Source organism: Anolis sagrei, chromosome 4 (assembly GCF_037176765.1).
Source record: "Anolis sagrei isolate rAnoSag1 chromosome 4, rAnoSag1.mat, whole genome shotgun sequence".
NCBI classification, from domain to species: Eukaryota; Metazoa; Chordata; class Lepidosauria; order Squamata; family Dactyloidae; genus Anolis; species Anolis sagrei.
This window is the reverse complement of record NC_090024.1, coordinates 120,818,766-120,838,669: the sequence shown is the minus strand read 5'-3', so window position 1 is coordinate 120,838,669 and position 19,904 is coordinate 120,818,766. Positions and strand designations below refer to the sequence as shown.

The 19,904-nt window shown below is 37.6% G+C and overlaps 1 protein-coding gene across 2 annotated transcripts in view; it reads left to right on the top strand.

Annotated features, from left to right (window-relative positions):
- HMCN1 (hemicentin 1) overlaps positions 1 to 19,904 on the top strand; it is a 379,978-nt gene that overhangs the window by 348,131 nt on the left and 11,943 nt on the right. Inside the window, exons 94-104 of one of the 2 annotated variants that reach the window (XM_060774510.2) lie at positions 441 to 590; positions 1,747 to 1,884; positions 2,303 to 2,424; positions 10,910 to 11,147; positions 12,017 to 12,079; positions 12,843 to 12,962; positions 14,171 to 14,305; positions 15,499 to 15,612; positions 16,003 to 16,128; positions 16,964 to 17,092; positions 19,356 to 19,706. In XM_060774510.2, the coding sequence (XP_060630493.2) occupies positions 441 to 590; positions 1,747 to 1,884; positions 2,303 to 2,424; positions 10,910 to 11,147; positions 12,017 to 12,079; positions 12,843 to 12,962; positions 14,171 to 14,305; positions 15,499 to 15,612; positions 16,003 to 16,128; positions 16,964 to 17,092; positions 19,356 to 19,706 (1,686 nt within the window). The remainder of the gene's footprint in view (positions 1 to 440; positions 591 to 1,746; positions 1,885 to 2,302; positions 2,425 to 10,909; positions 11,148 to 12,016; positions 12,080 to 12,842; positions 12,963 to 14,170; positions 14,306 to 15,498; positions 15,613 to 16,002; positions 16,129 to 16,963; positions 17,093 to 19,355; positions 19,707 to 19,904) is intronic. The other variant, XM_067467610.1, reaches the window with a different exon arrangement.

Below are 19,904 nucleotides of genomic sequence, written 5' to 3'. Positions count from 1 at the left end.
AGAGGGTCCACAGTATTTGCACACCACCACTTGAAGGTCATTTTTTTAATTTTCAAAATATTACCAGGGAAGAGATTTTAGAGACTGACTTATTTAAGAACTCTGTGGGTCTGACTAAAGGTCAGTCCAGTACAGCACACTGTGCCTACCATAGCTATTCAGATGCTAGAAAGTCTACAAACATGGCATGAATGTATTAGCATCCTTTTTCTCATATTCCCCAGTCATTAGTATATGGTCTCTAATAGGGGAAGGAATACTAGATAACCTCATAGCTAGTATATGTTGATAGTCTTATTCCTTGAGAATTTAAGGTTTGGATGACCATCTTTTGGTAGTGCTGTAATTTAATATTCCTGCATGGCAGGTTGTTGGGCTTAATGGTGCTTGATTCTATGAATTTAAGACATACTTTCTTGTTTCCTTTGTACCTGTAACAGGTGGGCCCCCACATGCTAGAGGAAGTGTCACTGGAAATATTAATGATATTGAATTTGGAATAGCTTTCCTGAATGCCACCATAGTAGATAGTCCAGGTCTCAACACTCGAAGGATACAAGCCAAAATTACCAATATCCCTCGGAGTCTTGGTATGTCTATTACTGTTATTTTGTTGTTTATAATTTTATGTTGATGCTCAAACTTATACAGTTAACAACCTGAGATACTGCTTCCCAGCCAGCAGGAAATGCCTCTATTCACCAGAACTAAGAGACAGCATTGGTTTGTTTAATTTTTTTCATCGCTGAATGTGACATTCTTGCATTTAATGCATATTGGTTTATACGTCTCTCCAATGTCTGATAAAAAGATTTTAAAAAGTGAATGTCAACACATTATTTTTCAGGATAAGAGGATAAGGAAACTTTTAATGCACATTTTTCATATAGAATAATGACTAGCAAAGTCCCACCATATGTTTCTCTGTCAATAAGAGAAATCCAGAAAGTAGACAGGCGCAGTAGTAACAAGGAGAAAGATTATTTGAGGTCATGTGATGCTTTCACTAGGCCTGGGTAACAACGGAAAAATTTGTTTCTAAAATCGATTCGTTTTTTGGGGGTTTTTGCGTTTCGTTATTTAAAATAATTACAAAATTTTCCTTTTAAAAAGTTCGATATTTACGAAATTTCGTAAATGTGAAAAAAATTACAAAACATTAACAAATCGATTTCCGAAACAATAACGAATCGATTCGCTAATGGCAGACGCAACTGCGAAATACGCTAAAAAACCTCCAAAAACTTCGGAAGCTTCCCTCTCCCTCTGTTGTTGACTGTTGGTGTGATATTATAATTTTTTTTCACTAATTAAACAAAAAACTTGCCCCAGACATGCGGAAATAATAACGAAACGACCTCAGAACAATAACGAAACGAATACAATAACGAAATACGAAGCATTTACAAAACGTGTTTAAAAATTCGTTTTTTTAAAAAATTGCTCCAGAATGGTTCGTTATCATTTTGTAATTTAAAAAATTAACGAATTATTAACGAATTACGAATTAACGAAATGAAACCGCCAAGCCCTAGTTTTCACTATTTGCACAGTCCCGGATTGTTATTTTCAGAAGATATTTACTGAAATCAGGAGAAAGTTTATTGAAAGTTGTGTGATATTATAAGCCCAGTTGAAAGGTCTGGTGGAAGTAGTACAACTTCAACAACAAAAATGGATACAAATGCTAGAAACACAAAAATCAAATGCTGGTGTGCCTGTGACAATATTATTTGTTCCCTACAGGTCCATTAATGAGAACACTAGTTTCTATTCTTAGTCCCATTTATTGGACAACAGCCAAGGAAATAGGGGAAGCTGTGAATGGCTTTTCCCTTACCAATGCAGTTTTCAAGAGAGAGACACAAGTGGAATTTGCTACCGGTTAGTCAACAAAGGATGAAAATTGATTTTCTTTAGAACTGTTTCCCTTGGAATCTCTTCTGTCATGCTTTGAGGGGGGTTGTGTGGAGCAAATAAAGCTTTTTTTCTGAATCTCATTTTGAGATGTATCAATGTCTGCCTATAAGTGTACCATTGTAGTCTGAGAACAATGCATTCTAAGAAAATGGAAGATTTCAAAAAACGTTTTAGCATTTGGGGTTCAGTTCTTTCTGCTGTCTATGTCATCTGTTCACTCTGGGGAGGTGCACTTCCTTCTTGGCACAAATTTAAATGCTTCTTCTGAAAAAATGCACCCCACACATCTTTTACAGTAGTTCTCTTTTGGTTTTGCATTTCTTTTTAAAATTTCCATGAAGTGCATTTACTATTCATTTATGAATATTATTAAAATTCACAGGGGAGATATTACGAATGACACACATTGCTCGTGGTTTGGACTCAGACGGTTCTTTACTCCTGGACGTTGTCATCAATGGCCATGTCTTACAGCTACAGTCATCAGCTATTATTAATGTAAAAGTAAGTATAGTTCTATCCTCCTTGAATTGTAATAGATATGGCATCATTATTTTACATGTTTAACAAAAAGCAGCCACTATAAAATATCTGAAATCCATTTTAATGTAATAATTTCATCAGGCCAAAAAACGTTGTATCTAATAAAGAAGTTATATTAAAATGTGGATTTTGGAACTTTAATGGGTTTTTTAAGAAACCCTATAGCAAATAATTACATTTACAGTTCATTCAGTAGGTCAAGATTTAGTTCTTTAAAGTGCTATACTAAAACACTGGATTTGTTTTTTCTCAAGATCTTTTGCTCAGCATTGCATTCAATTTTACTATTACTTTTAACTATTTTGATAAGGAATATATACTTTTTGACTTCTGTCACTCCAGCAAACATTTGCTACCTTTTCACTGAGCACTTGCTTTGCCTCCTAAGAACCATTTTCATTGATAGGGCGTAGGAGCCCCCGGTGGCGCAGTGGGTTAAATCCCTGTGCCGGCAGGACTGAAGACCGACAGGTCACAGGTTTGAATCCGGGGAGAGCGTGGATGAGCTCCCTCTATCAGCTCCAGCTCCTCATGTGGGGACATGAGAGAAGCCTCCCACAAGAATGGTAAAACATCAAAAACATCTGGGTGTCCCCTGGGCAATGTTCTAACAGACGGCCAATTCTCTCACACCAGAAGCGGCTTGCAGTTTCTCAAGTCGCTCCTGACATGATAAAAAAAATTGATAGGGCACACTGATAAGTAACTCTGCTTATTGCATTTTTAAAAAATATATATGTTTTTAAATGAATTTTATGAAATATGAATTAATGGCATACAGAATATGACAAAGAAAAACATTTAAAGATAATAGGATACACATAATACAGATATGTCATTCCCAAAAAACCCCACCCCCTCCCCATGAACCACCATTCATGTCTTCCAAAACTACCCAGTGTAAAACTAATGTCTTAGAAAAAAAAACCTACCCTTATCCTATTTTAATAAATCCCCTTGTCAAAATGGGAGAGAGAATAGACAGAAAAGACTTAAAGAACTTAAAAGTTGGCCCCTGCTTATCAATGTTGTTAATTTGGAAATAATGGGAAAGTAAATTACAAATAAATAAAATTGACCCTTTCCCATTAGAAACCTTGGATAATAAGGACAAGATATTCAGGAATCTAATTAGGGCACTGAAGGAAAATGGAATCAAAAGAGTAGGGGACCTCATGGAACCCAATGGAGAAATAATAAAGTGGGATAAGATAAAAGTCAAAGGTGGTCAAGGGAACTGGATAGCATGGTTAGGCTTGTCCAGTAAAGCTCAGGCCATGAAAAGATGAGAAGTAGCAGAAACCCCACTAGACAAAATAATTAAAAGGAAAGTAGAAATAGACAAAGGAATTGTTGGGCTACTGTATGACAAATTAATCACCTTATCTTACAACACAAAAACAACCCTTATAGAGAATTGGAAACGAGAGAAAAACTTTAGTGAGAAATTAATTGGGTCTTGGATCGACAATATTCATAAAATTAAACATATGAGGATCAAAGAAACCAAAAGGAAAATAATCTCTAAATGGTATAGAATCCCCCTCCAATTAGCACACATAATGGGAAATATTTCAAACAAGTGGGGGATAGGTTCATTCTCCCACATGTGGTGGAACTGTAGAAAAATTCAGAACTATTATAGTAAAATAAGAAATGTAATGAAAGAAATAATAGGGAAAGAATTAATGTGGGATAAAGCCAGATTCATGTCTCTCACAATAAAGGTAAAGGAAGATGACATAATTGGACAGAAAACCTAAAATATATGACAGCCGCAATACAAGCCATGATAGCCCAAGGATGGAGAGACAATACAAAATGGGATTTAGAAACTTGGTGGGTTTATCTATCAGAATATATAATTAATGATTTCATCAATCAAAGGAAAAACAAATATATAAATAGTAAAAAAGAACAAGACTGGTTCAGGAAATGGTTTGTGCTAATAGACAAAATAGACGGAGCCGCCAGATATAGCATTTTGAACCAGGCTTTCCACATGGTTAAACTGATGCAATGACATCATAGAATCATAGAATCATAGAATCAAAGAGTTGGAAGAGACCTCATGGGCCATCCAGTCAAACCCCCTGCCAAGAAGCAGGAATATTGCATTCAAATCACCCCTGACAAATGGCCATCCAGCCTCTGCTTAAAAGCTTCCAAAGAAGGAGCCTCCACCACACTCCGGGGCAGAGAGTTCCACTGCTGAACGGCTCTCACAGTCAGGAAGTTCTTCCTAATGTTCAGATGGAATCTCCTCTCTTGTAGTTTGAAGCCATTGTTCCGCGTCCTAGCCTCCGGGGAAGCAGAAAACGAGCTTGCTCCCTCCTCCCTGTGGCTTCCTCTCACATATTTATACATGGCTATCATATCTCCTCTCAGCCTTCTCTTCTTCAGTCTAAACATGCCCAGTTCCCTAAGCCGCTCCTCATAGGGCTTGTTCTCCAGACCCTTGATCATTTTAGTCGCCCTCCTCTGGACACATTCCAGCTTGTCAATATCTCTCTTGAATTGTGGTGCCCAGAATTGGACACAATATTCCAGATGTGGTCTAACCAAAGCAGAATAGAGGGGTAGCATTACTTCCTTAGATCTAGAGACTATGCCCCTATTGATGCAGGCCAAAATCCCATTGGCTTTTTTTGCCGCCACATCACATTGTTGGCTCATGTTTTTTTTTTTTGTAGGTACATTTTTTTTAATTGATTTATCACATTTATTACATACTATTGCATTTTGTACATCAACCTCTTTAACATGTTGTTTTATTGTTTTGCTTTGACAATTCCCCTCCTTTTCTCTTTTTTTTTTTCCTTTTTTTTTTCCCCGCCACAGTGCTCCCCTCCACCCGTCTCAAGCCACCATTCTTACATTTCATCTGTCCAAAATTTCATTTCTTCTTGTGACGGTAATTTTCCTTCCTTATTTTTTAATCCATTTACCACAAATCTTCCCCATACAGCATCAAAATCGCTTTGTTTCCATATACCTTTTTTAACCTTTAATATACATGTCAATTTATCATTTATTGCTATTTTCCATGCTTCTTTATACCACTCCTCTATTTGTATATTCATTTCTTTTTTCCAATTCCTTGCTATAAGCAGTCTTGCTATAGTTAATAAGTTTGTTATCGCTTCTTTATCCTCCTTTTTCAATTGCTTATTGTTATATAATGATAGTAAGGCTATACTAGGACTTTTATCTATTTTCATATTCATTATAATTTCTATTTCTCTAAATACTTTCTCCCAAAAATTATTTACATATTTACATTGCCACCACATGTGAATATATGTTCCTGGTTCTTGACACCCTCTCCAACAATTTACTGAGTTATTTTTATTCATATATGCTATTCTTACCGGTGTTAAGTACCACTTCCATATTAACTTGTAATAATTTTCTTTAACTCGTATCGATAAATTTTTTAAATGTCTTTGTCCCCATAGTTGTCGCCACTCTACTTCACTTATTTTTATCCCTAAATCCTCTTCCCAAATCTCTTTAAGGGTGCACTTTTTTGTTTTTTCATCCTTCATTTCAATTAGTATCTTATAGATTTTGCTAAGTTGGCTCATGTTTAACTTGTTGTCCACAAGGACTCCAAGATCTTTTTCACACGTACTGCTCTTGAGCCAGGTATCCCCCATTCTGTATCTTTGCATTTCATTTTTTTCTGCCAAAGTGGAGTATCTTGCATTTGTCACTGTTGACCTTCATTTTGTTAGTTTTGGCCCATCTCTCTAATCTGTCAAGATCGTTTTGAATTCTGCTCCTGTCCTCTATACTAATGGCTATCCCTCCCAATTTGGTGTCGTTTGCAAACTTGATGATCATGCCTTCTAGCCCTTCATCTAAGTCGTTAATAAAGATGTTGAACAGGACCGGGCCCAGGACAGAACCCTGCGGCACTCCGCTCGTCACTTCTTTCCAAGATGAAGAGGAAGCATTAGTGAGCACTCTCTGTGTTCGTCCACTTAACCAATTACAGATCCACCTCACCGTAGTTTTGCCTAGCCCACATTGGACTAGTTTCCTTGCCAGAAGGTCATGGGGGACCTTGTCGAAGGCCTTACTGAAATCCAGGTACGCTACATCCACGGCATTCCCCGCATCTACCCAGCTTGTAGCTCTATCGAAGAAAGAGATCAGATTAGTCTGACATGACTTGTTTTTGATAAATCCATGTTGACTATTAGCGATGACTGCATTTGTTTCTAAGTGTTTGCAGACCGCTTCCTTAACAATCTTTTCCAGAATCTTGCCCGGTATCGACGTGAGGCTGACCGGACAGTAGTTGTTTGGTTCATCCTTTTTTCCCTTCTTGAAGATTGGGACCACATTGGCCCTCCTCCAATCTGCTGGAACTTCTCCCGTTCTCCAAGAACTCTCAAAGATGGTTGCCAATGGTTCCGAAATGACTTCCGCTAGTTCCTTCAATACTCTGGGGTGTAGTTGATCTGGCCCTGGGGACTTGAGCTCATTAAGAGCGGCCACGTATTCCTGGACGACTTCTTTCCCAATTTGGGGTTGGATGTCCTCCAATCCCTCATCCACTCCATCTTGCTGAGGTTGAAGACTCTCTTTTTGTGAGAAGACCGAGGCAAAGAAGGCATTAAGTAGTTCTGCCTTTTCCCTATCCCCTGTCAGCATTGCCCCATCTTCTCCTCGAAGAGGTCCTATCGCCTCCTTGTTTTTCCTTTTTCTACTGACATAAGAATAGAAGCCCTTTTTATTGTTTTTAATGTCCCTGGCAAGCCTGAGCTCGTTTTTTGCTTTAGCCTTGCGGACCTTTTCACTACAGGTGTTTGCTATTTGTTTGAATTCTTCTTTGGTGATTTCTCCCTTTTTCCACTTCTTGTGCATGTCTCTTTTGTGTCTTAGCACAGTTAGAAGTTCTTTGGACATCCATTCTGGCTTCTTTGCACTTGTCCTATTTTTTCTCTTTGTTGGCACGGTTTGCAATTGCGCCTTGAGTATTTCACTCATGAGAAATTCCCATCCATCCGTAACTCCCTCGTCTTTTAGTATCTGTGTCCACGGAATGCTGCTCAGCGTTTCCTTCATTTTTTGGAAATCAGCTCTCCTAAAGTCCAAAATGCGGGTTTGACTTGTCTTAGTTTCGGCCTTCCTTTGTACCTCAAATTGCAGGAGCACATGGTCACTTGCCCCTAAGGATCCTACCACTTCGACCGCATCAATCAGGTCGTCCGCATTTGTTAGGATGAGATCAAGAGTAGCCAATCCCCTTGTTGCCTCTTCTACCTTCTGGACCATGAAATTGTCTGCAAGGCAAGCGAGGAATTTGTTGGACCTTGTACTCTTGGCCGAGTTTGTTTTCCAGCAAATATCGGGATAGTTGAAATCGCCCATGACTACTACATCTCTTTTCTGTGCCTGTTTGGTCAACTGTTGGCAGAAGACTTCATCAAGTTCTTCCTCCTGGCTTGGGGGTCTGTAGTAGACGCCTACAACAACATCTTTTTGAGTCCCAGTTCCCTTGATTCTTATCCAGATGATTTCAAGCTGGTTTCCCAGATTGCTGTCTTGAATCTCTTCTGCAGCATAAGAGTTTTTGACATATAAGGCTACTCTGCCTCCTCTCCCCTTTGTTCGGTTTCTGTGAAAGAGGTTATACCCCTCGATATCTACATTCCAGCGATAGGAGTCATCCCATCAGGTTTCAGTGATGGCTATGATATCATATTTGTGGTGTTGTGCTAAAAGTTGGAGTTCGTCTTGTTTATTTCCCATGCTCTGTGCATTAGTGTAAAGACATGTGAGCCCCTGGAATCTTCCCTTGAGCTGTTTAATTGGGATTATCATTTAGAATGGCTGTTCCAGGCGGGCGGGTGGGGGGGGGTGAGGGTGATGGGTGATACATAACTAATTAAAAAAATAAATTCCCCTTGTGAGTATTACTTTGAAATCTATTTTTTTCTTATTTTCTAGATATCCAAATGCAAGCTTCCATTTCTTAACAAAGTCTTCATGGCTTCCTCCCTGTACGGCATTTGATAGCTTTGCCATTTGGATATATCTAATAATTTTTCTCTCCAGTCCTTTAGCAACAACTCTTTTTCTCCTTTCTAAGATTTTGCTATTATTATTATTATTGCTGCTGCAACAAAACTGTAATGACAGATTTCTACATTCTCTTTACTGATTTTTTTTTACCAAATAGCCCTAAGAGACATCTCTCTAGATTTCTCCTAATCTTTTTAGCAATCATATTATTTGTTTCTTTAATCATTTCCCCCCAGAAAGTTTGTACCAACTTACAGGTCCCCAGGCATGAAGAAAGGCACCTTTCTGTTCTTTACATCTCCAACAATCCCTCTGGTGAGATGTATCTATTTTAGTTATTATCTCAGTTGTTACATAGCTTCCATAAAACATTTTGTACATGTTCTCTTTAAGAGATTGAAATGTTTAATCCTCTTTCCCATAAAAATTCCCAATTATCTAACTTAATATTTTTCCCAAACATTTTTCTCAGAAAATCATTACTGTTTTCATAGTATTATCGTCTATGTTGTACTCTAATATCTATTTATATATAAATGCTCTGTGCATAATGAATACCTTAAAAACAAAAGAACCAATGAACAAAATCACACCAAATTTGGCAACAAATCATCTCACAACACAAGGAGTGACCATCACTCAAAAAATTATGATTTTGTCATTTGGGAGTTGTAGTTGCTGGGATTTATAGTTCACCTACAATCAAAGAGCATTCTGAACTCCATCAACGATGGAATTGCACAAAACTTGGCACACAGAACTCCCATGACCAACAGAAAATATTGGAAGGGTTTGGTGGGCATTGACCTTGAGTATGGGAGTTGTAGTTCACCTACATCCAGAGAGCACTGTGGACTCGAAAATGATGGATCTGGACCAAACTTGACACAAGCACTTAATATGCCCAAACATGAACACAGATGGAGTTTGGGGGAAATAGACCTTGACATTTGAGAGTTGTAGTCACTGGGATTCACAGTTCACCTACAATCTAAGGGCATTCTGAACCCCACGAACAACAGAATCGGGGCAGACTTCCCACACAGAACCCCCATGACCAACTTAAGGCCATCAAGTCCAACTCCCTTCATCAGGGCAAGAAAACATAATCAAAGTCCTCCTGACAAAGAGCCATCCAGCCATAGATAGATAGATAGATAGATAGATAGATAGATAGATAGATATGATTCACACACAGAGAGATATAGTATCCTAGATTTGAAAGGGACCCTTAAAGAAGGACAATGATATGTTACATATTCCAGGGTGGGCAAACCAGACACTCTCCACATCAACACTGACAAAGAAACAGCAAGAAATACTGTTTAACCACAAGCATAAAGAAATTACATATATTAGAAACCAACACTTTCTCATTACTTTATTTTCCAGATCAACAGACTGGGCCACAGCAACAGGGGTCAGATAGTATACTTATATAATCTGGAAATCAATCCCTTATTTTTCTTCTCTAAAATATTCTCCAATTCTGATTTTCTTTTAGAGAATACTACTTTATTATCTTTTTAAAAAATGTCATATAATTAGTTGTAGCGAAACCAATAATTTATCCCTAACTCTTTTCTTCCTTTTAATCTCCAGGGCTCCTTTCTTTAATTGAGTACTCCTTATAGGTTCTCCTTTCTTTGTTAAAAATTGGATTTAATGTTGCTTCCAGGTTTCGTAGCCATAACGGGATTATTTGTTCCATCCCCACCTTATATCTTTTCCAAACAGCTAATAGACTTGCTCTTAAGGGATGTCTATGGAAATCTTTATCAATTCTATCTTTTGCATACCATAAACACAAATGCCAGCCGGATCTTAGATTATATCCCTCTAGTTGAGCAAAGCTTGGTTTTCTAATATAACTCATTCTTTTAGCTAACTGAAGCCTTCTACCTTGTAATAATACCTAAGATCTGGCAGCGCCAAGACACCTCTCTATTTAGCATCTATTAGGTTTTTGTAAACAATTCTAGCTTTCCCCCCCAATCCATATAAATTTAGTGAAATCCTTTCGCCAATGTTTGAAAATTCTCACTCCTTTAATTGTCAGATTTTGGAATAAGATCATCATTTTTATCACTGCTATTCTCCTCATCCAAGTTAATAGAATTATTTGCCATCTTTCCAAATTTTCTTTAATCTCCTTCCACTTATTTTCATAATTATTTTGAAGTAAAAAGTTATTTTTGTTGGTTAACCATAATCTTAGTTATTTTACTTTTGAGACTACAAGCTGGCAAAGTCTTCAATGTATTGATATTGCTTTTTGACAGATTGACATTGACTTATCCTTATTTATTTTAAATTCTGTCACATTCCTATTGCTATTATTGATGATGATCAAAGAATGAATATGTCTTTTCAATGTCTTCTTAATTGGGAATTCTGGTGTAAATTTCAGGATTATACAGAAGATTACATCCAAACAGGTCCTGGTCAACTCTATGCTTACTCTACACGACTCTTCACCATAGATGGAGTTAGTGTGCCATATACCTGGAACCATATTATTACCTATGAGCAGAATCGTGGAAGAATGCCTTTCCTGATTGAAATGCTCCATGTCTCTTCTGTTGAGACAGAATACAACCCACTTGAAGAAGCTCTAACTTTTAAAACCCATGCTTTTATTACAAAAGGTATTTCTTATAGAAAAACTTTACACACTGGGTATGTGCAAAAAATATGCTTTGTCTCAAAACAATTTGGGCACAACACTTTGTCCAGTTGGAGAGAAATGAGGAAAAGTAAGTGTACAGCAAATTGACTAAAATTAACAAGCAAATGTACTGAGCCAATGGCATTCCAAATTGCATGTAATTATTCACTCATTTTTTTCTTGAAGTAAACAGCAAGCTATTTTCCTTACCCAAAGAATAACTATTCAAATAGAGTGGTTTTTAAGACAATTGCAATTCTAGACTTACAGTGAGAAAAAATCACATTCTGTTGTGTTCAGAAAACAGCTTTTTCTGTTAGAAAACAGCTTTTTCTGTGTAGAAAATATTACTTCTGCATAGAAATGTCATTTTTGTACAGAAATGACTGTTTTCTGAAGCATATGCATTTCCAATAAGACTATTTACAGAAAACAAACTTTTGGGGGGGGGGGGGAGAAAATTCTGTTTCCTGCCAATGAAAATGCATTTTTATGAGCCAAACAGCTACATGAGAATTTTGTGCAGAATACATCTTGAACAGTGACGGTTCTCAAGATGCTTCTCATATGGATTTTGCACATGAGAAGAAATAAGTTTTCAAACATTTAAAAATATTTCATTTTTTTCTTTTTTCTTGTTTTAACATTACATCTTGCTTACGATTATTTTCCATTGGTGCTCATACTTACACACACTTCATTTAAAAATATTTCTAACCATTCTTTTTATCCCTAGTTTTATTATATTGAGTGATAGAAAACAAGATGCTTCTATTTTCTATCTGGCATATTTAATGAAAATTTTCATTTTTATCAACTAGGGTGACTTTTTACTTTCTTTGTCTATAGGAGACCACAGCAACCAGTGTCCAAATGGGTTTGGTTTGGATTCGTCTGGGCCCTATTGTTCAGGTAAGAAGAAAACTGATAACTCAATGAAATATAGGCTGATCTAATTGCTACTTCCACTCTACCAATCTCCAATGCTGTACAAATTCCTCTTCCTACTTCCTAGATTTCCTCTCTCCTTTTCACTTGATTTTTTTCATGTGAGGAACGACTTGAGAAATTGCAAGTTGCTTCTGGTGTGAGAGAATTGGTCGTCTGAAAGGACATTGCCCAGGGGATGCCCGGATGTTTTACCATCCTGTGGGAGGAATCTCTCATGTCCCTGAATGGGAAGCTGGAGCTGACAGATGGGAGCTCACCCCACTCCTCGGATCTGAACTGCTGATCTTTTCCACTGGTCTCCTTTTCCACTTGATGAAAGCTTGAGAGGACTGTGCTACAATTGGTCAAAACAGTCCTCTTACATTATAAGCTCTTTTACACTACATAAATGTAGCTCTATTATTTTAATTGACATTGCAATATCCCATAAAATCCTGGGATTTGTTGCTTAAGGTGTTTTATTTTGAATTTTCAGCCAGAGAGTTTTTGAGCTTTGCCAAGCTACAAATGTCAGGATTTCACAGGATATTACTTTGATTTTGGGGGGTGGGGGGCACCAGCATTCCTTGTAAAATGCCAAAATTGCAACCTGGGGAAATCATACTGTTAAATATAAATTTTGAGAATTCAAGAGATCTAATTAGACCTTGCAGACTTCATGTTGTTAATGGACATTATGTGAAGGACATTGTAACTCAGTCATTTTGTCTTTTTTTTTTGTTAGATGAAAATGAGTGTCTTGCTCAAAACCCATGTTCCCATACCTGCCACAATGCCATAGGAACTTATTATTGCTCCTGTCCTAAGGGTCTTACCATTTCAGCAGATGGAAGAGCATGCCAAGGTAACAGCCACTATAGAGGTCACTGAATAACTCAGGAAGAATCAAATCCAGGAGTGTGAAACCACACACTTGAGTTAAATCCAGTAGGATAAATCCTACACATTATTTGTCTTAAATATATAAACTAGAGACCACATCATTTTCAAATTGCAGTAGTGTTGTTGTTGTTGTTCATTCGTTCAGTCGTCTCCGACTCTTCGTGACCTCATGGACCAGCCCACGCCAGAGCTCCCTGTCGGCCGTCACCACCCCCAGCTCCTTCAAGGTCAGTCCAGTCACTTCAAGGATGCCATTCATCCATCTTGCCCTTGGTCGGCCCCTCTCTTTTGTTCTTCTCTAAAATCTCACAGTCCCTCCAATATAGCCATTTTTGAGGCACTAGAGAATTGTGTGATGAGGAGTGATCTGTCCAGCCTTCTTCTGGTCACAGAGTATACTGAGACAGTGGCCTCTGTTGGCTCCTCCTGGAATCCTATCATAGATATTTGTCTCAGTAGATCCTGTGACCAGAGGAGGACTGAACATTTTTTGCTCAATTCTCCATTACCTTGGAAATTACTGTGAACTTCAACACTTCAAAGGTAGCATTTGTGGATCACTTTTGGTCATGGAGATTGTATAATAGCCATAAGCATGAATTAGCATAATAACAATAATAATGACAAAAATTAGTCTTACAACATTGTAATTATTGAATGGAATGCCATTATTTTTTCATTCACTGCAGTTATATTTTAACTTTCTTCTCCGTGCTTAAATCTAGAGTAGAGGATATGATATCCAATCTCTCATTTAGGTACTAATCTTACCAGTGGGTTGGTGATAACCTTTGGACTTCAAATGCTTATCATGCTGATATTCATAGAAACCTCCCTGCTCCTAAATAGTTACTCTGAGGACAGTAGCTGAGATGAGAGGAACAGAAACATCACAGATGGGCAGATAGCATCATTTGGTATATTGTATCTCTTGCTTTTCATTGCAGCTCATAAAGCATATCTTTTTGGATTCCAAGTTTCCGAACAGGAATTCCTCCAATCATTGGCCATGCTTGCAAGGGGTTCTAGAAGTTATAGTCCAAAAAATAACTTCTCTAATGTCTCTAATGTCAGATGATGTCTCTCAATGATAATATTCTTATGATGAAAAGTGTTTCCCCCACAATAAACCTTGAACCATAGCTGCTTATGGATTTTTCTTTCTTGCAGATATTGATGAATGTGCCTTAGGGAGGCATTCGTGCCACACTGGCCAAGACTGTGAGAATATTATTGGCTCTTATCACTGTGTAGTCCAGTGTGGTCTTGGCTTCAGAAGAACATCAGATGGACAGAGTTGCAGAGGTATTGATATGGTATAATTGATAAATAAGAGGAGATTACATTAAATAAAGGTTCAAGAAAGCAGGATGGGTCCCTGAATGTATTGAGAAATGTACTGAAACTGAGATGTTCATTCTTTCTATAATACAGAGAAGATGAAATCTAATAATTGGTTAATTGCCTTTGCCATACCAGAGTAAGAAGATCAGGGCTGTAGCCAGAAAAAAAATTCAGGGGGGAGGGGTTGAAAATTTTGCGGCGGGAGGGGTTGAAACCTGCCTCCTAGCTCACGCTGAAGCAAAGAGCACAGCAGGGGGCAGAGCAGCCTGCAGCTCCGCCCCTGTCAACCACCTCCACCAAGTCCGGCCTCCTTAATGAGAGCATTCAACACCCACCCCCACCCCCAACTTGATTGCTTCACTACTTCGGATATTGCTGCAAGTAATGACAGTATGAATAAATTGTCAATATTTGCTTGAGATAGTGCTTGCAGTTCTGGAGGAACTCTTAATTTTTTGCATCTCATAGACTTAGCATGGGATTTAGTTAACTAGTTAAAACTCATGAGTAAACCAGGCTTTTTTTTTAACTTGAAAAATTTCGGGGGGGGGGGGGTTGAACCCTGCTACAGGCCTGAAGAAGAGGTTACACTGAGTAAACAGGGACACATACAAGTGTATGTCACAGACTCAAACTTATCTCCTGCTCTTATTTATTTATTTATTGTTAATTATATTATTTAATTAATTAATTATATTATTTAATATAATATATTTAAATTAATAAATAATATAAATAAATAAATATAAATAAATAAATATAAATAAATAAATATTATATTTAATTAATTAATTACCTTATTTATTTATTTATTTATTTATTTATTTATTTATTGTTAATTATATCAGCCACCATCCCATCTTTTGGTGGGAAATCACCAAGGAAAAATTCCATAAACACACACACACACACACACACACACAGAAGCATGTGAAGAGAGAGTGGGGAAAAGAAGAACTTTTGAAGAGAAGTTTTATTCTAACCAAGTGATCTTACATTAGCAAAATGGTATGTTGAACTTGTACATAAAACCACCATCCTTCAGGTGTTATAAGTGGCAAGAAAAACTGAAAAAAAAATCTCCCTCTCATCCCTTCTGTTTGAGAACGAGTACTACAGAGGGACTCTAATGCTTAGAGTTTACTATTCCACAGATGTTAATGAATGCCAAGAATCCAATCCTTGTAATCAACGATGTTTCAACACCATTGGCAGCTTCCACTGTGGATGTGATCCGGGATATCAGCTAAAAGGGACAAAATGCATGGGTAAGAGGTAGCTTATATGTGGGGCTAGAATCTTTTACCCCTTATGAGTAGTCTTTTCTACCACCATGATCATAATTTCAGAGTTACAGGTCTAGAATGTCCTTTTTTGCAGGAAAAACTGTTTTAAAAGATACTCCAATACATGGAAGAAAGAAGTTGTCATGTACAGGGAAACTCATATTCAGAAAACAAAAGCTCTAAAAGTCTAAAAGCTTTATTTAAGAAAATAAAGTTAATCACAGTACAAGTTATGCAAACAAACTGCATACAACAAATAGAGAATAGACATGGCAGATCTCATGATCTTGTTCAGAAGAAAACAAAACAGGAAATTTCTTTAGTTTCATGAAAGATGTCAAATCAGATGGTCATTTTTTTGTCATTTTCAAGATGTGAATGAATGCAGGCAACATGTATGCCATCTTGACCAGCTGTGCAAGAATACCCGAGGTGGCTATAAATGCATTGACCTATGTCCAAATGGAATGACCAAGGCAGATAATGGAACATGTATAGGTGTGTATATTTTGTATATCACATTCTTTTCAACTACTGCTGCAAAGGATTAGAAGTTATTTGTGAAAACCAGTAATGAATTACTTCATTGGTATCCTTTCCTAAATATTGCAAAAATGAATACTAAGTGCATTATATTACTTTCATAACACTTTAGTTTTCCTTTTCAGCTGAAAATATAGACACATTTATTGCCTTTGAAGAATAAGGAGAGCAGAGATGGAAATGTTGTTGTTTATTCGTTCAGTCACTTACGACTCTTCGTGACCTCATGGGCCAGCCTGCACCAGAACTTCCTATTAGCCATCACCACCCCCAGCTCCTTCAGAGTCAAGCCAGTCACTTCAAGGATACCATTCATCCATCTTACCCTTGGTCGCCCCCTCTTCCTTATTCTTTCCATTTCCCCCAGCATCATTGTCTTCTCTAAGCTTTCCTGTCTTCTCATGATGTGGCCAAAGTACTTCATCTTTGCCTCTACTATCCTTCCCTCCAATGAGCAGCCGGGCTTTACTTCCTGAAGTATGGGCTGGTTGGATCTTCTCACGGTCCAAGGCACTCTCAGAATTTTCCTCCAAAGCATCTATTTGGGATGAAAATGAGCATATACAAAATGCCCAAATTCTCATATCATAATACTTAAGGTCCCAGAAGAGGTCAAATCTCCTGTTGTGGCATCAAAAACACACTAGGAAATTACCAAAATGCAGTTGGTGAAATCCAACTTTGAAGATTAACAATATGTCAAAACAGAAAAATAACACTTTTTACATTTCTTTTATATTTCTATGCACAATTACCTTAAGTGCTTTTAAGATGATGTGTTTCTTGTCAGATATTGATGAATGCCGAGATGGTACCCATCAGTGCCGATACAATCAATTATGTGAAAACTCCCGAGGAAGTTACCACTGTGTGTGCCCAAGAGGGTTCCGCTCCCAGGGAGTTGGAAGACCCTGCATAGGTAAGTTGGTCATCAGGAGTCAGATAAACATTAACCTTCATTCTGATGCTCCTCATTTGCTTTTTGCTGCAGCTTATGCTACAAAAATTGTCCAAAATGCAATCCAAATCTTGAAATCAGCAGGCTCTAGTGATTTGACCTCTTGAAAAAAAGAGTAGCTGATTTCAAGTACAAATGCATATAATTCCCAGTGAATGACACCGTTAACAATATTTATTACATTAATTAAATATGTTTTGCATGTTGCAGAACAACAAAGGTCCAGTTTATGAAATGCTTGTTGTAGGATAATACATTCAGGAGAAATCCTGTTTCTGCATGTTTCCTTGATTTGGTTAGCTCCTTAATATGCAGCAACTTCTATTCTTTGCATATATATTCAGACCAAGAAGATGCATTAACTGTGTGTGTGTGTGTGTGTCAAATGACATATGTCATTGGCCATTTGCTTGTTTGTCTTTGAATGCTGGAGTCTTATTTCACAAATAGCCAGTGCAGTAAACACACAGTCTATAGCTTGTGTGTGTGTGGACCAAACTTGGTTAGATCGGTTCAAGGCATTCTCAGAATTCATTGCCCCCTAGCCCAGTCCCAATCTGGATTGGAGCATACCTGATCTTTGTCTGGGAGGAAAAGACCAATTAAAATTGGAGTTCAGTGGTTCTCAACCTGGGATCCCCAGATGTTTTTGGCCTACAATTCCCAGAAATCCCAGCCAGTTTACCAGCTGTTAGGAGTTGAAGGCCAAAAACATCTGGGGACCCCAGGTTGAGAACTACTGTATAGCTGCTTTAAATACTTTCAAATAGATTTCATGCAACATGTCAGCGTAAATTGTTACAATTTTTTTTAAAAAACACTAACAAATGCATTCTCTTAATCATGATTTAAGCTTAGTACAAGAGCATGGCAGGCTACAGACCCATATTGCATGTCCTGTGTTTCATGTATTTTTTCCTGTCATTTTTTTCTTGTTATTGTTATAGGAGGGTGAAAATAGGAAATTTACAGTGTCATCCTCTACATGCTTACTTGGAAATATAATTGTGCTTGATTGGATTACTTCTAGATAGGATTACAACTCAGATTTATATTCAAAAACACTCAGCGGTGTTAACTGGGCTCATCTAGGAAAATTAGTTAATGTTTCTTTTGGGGGGGCATAGCAAAGTGAAAATGACGTCTGCTTTGTTTTTGCTGCATCAATAAACAATGTCATTGACTCTATGCACTTTACCATTGATTTAGGAATGATTGCGTTCCTTCATCTCTCCTTAAAAATTCTACCTCAGCTATAACCTACCTTGCCCATGTCCAGCATTATTTTTAATTTTAATCTATTACATTTGGCCCAACCATTGGTTTTTAAATGCTTGTGTGTTACTGTTGATTTATTGTTTATTTTTTGTTATGTGACTTATATTAATTGTGTTGCTTGATTGGTTTGTTATTGCTTTTGTTCATTGATGTACTATGGGCTTGGTCTCATGTAAGCCGCACCGAGTCCCTTGGGAAAATGGTAGCGGGGTACAAATAAAGTTTTATTATTATTTATTATTATTATGTTGGTCCAGTGCTGATCTTTCTGTGTGCATTTGGATAACCATGATAATTATATAATGATATCCTGTTAATGATTATGCAAGTATGAAGTGAGCATATATGTGCTTTTTTGGGGTCATTGTGGAGGTTGTTATTCTCTCCTTCCCTCCTTAGTGACCAAAATCCCTCATTTTTAATATTCACCAGCCCATTCTAAAAGTACTTTTCACATGGCTAGTCAGAGGCCGATGAAGAGCCAGGAATAGGAGGAATTTCATGGTCAGACCTAGAATGATTATATTTTCTGCCAAGAGCTCAGAGGGACAGATCTCAGTGATGATATCATCATTCTGCAACTGGGTATGGGAACATGGCCAGACATTTCTCTGATTCCCCTTTGAAACAGTGCCTTGGAAACAGTGCTATCACGGTGAAATTGTGAGTCCTATGGGAAGGGAGGGAGCCACCTACAGAATATTGACACTACGCTTGATGATGTAGAATCTCAGGCATGGCTTTCATAAACTGTTTCACAGGTAAACTGATGCATGCACTGTGTCATAAACCTGCAAACCATAGCTTTGTGATTTCAGAATCACATCTATAATTTCATTAGTTCCACAGACTGATGTACTTTTCTATGTTTTTGTGTGTCCCCCCTCCCCCGCTCCTTTCCCATGCGACATGATTTGTTGCTTTGGAAATCATGTCACACGAACAGATATTAATGAGTGCGAACAAGTGCCTAAACCTTGTGCATATCAGTGCACCAACAGCCCTGGCAGCTTCAAGTGTATCTGTCCCCCTGGACAACATTTATTAGGTGATGGCAAATCTTGCGCTGGATTGGAGAGGTTGCCAAATTATGGCACTTATTACAGTAGCTATAACTATGCTCAATTCTCCCCTGTGAGAGACAACTATCGACCTCAGCAATATATCAGGCACTCCTCCAATCTCTACAGCTCCTACTCAGAGTATAGGAACAGCAGAGTTCCAATCTCCAGGACTAAAAGGAATGCTAGAGAGACTTGCCCTGAAGGCTATGAGGCAAGAAATAACAAATGTATAGGTAAATGTCACATTTATCTATGTGTGTGTGTTGATATCTATGGGTTTTTCATTTCTTCTTGTTGAATCGTTTTAGGTTACTTTTACACACAAGTATTGTAATTTGTGGGATTCCAATGGTACAATTTTTCTAACAAGTATATATTATTTATTTGCTTTATTTCTATACCGCGTTTTTCAGCCTAATTAGGCGACTCAA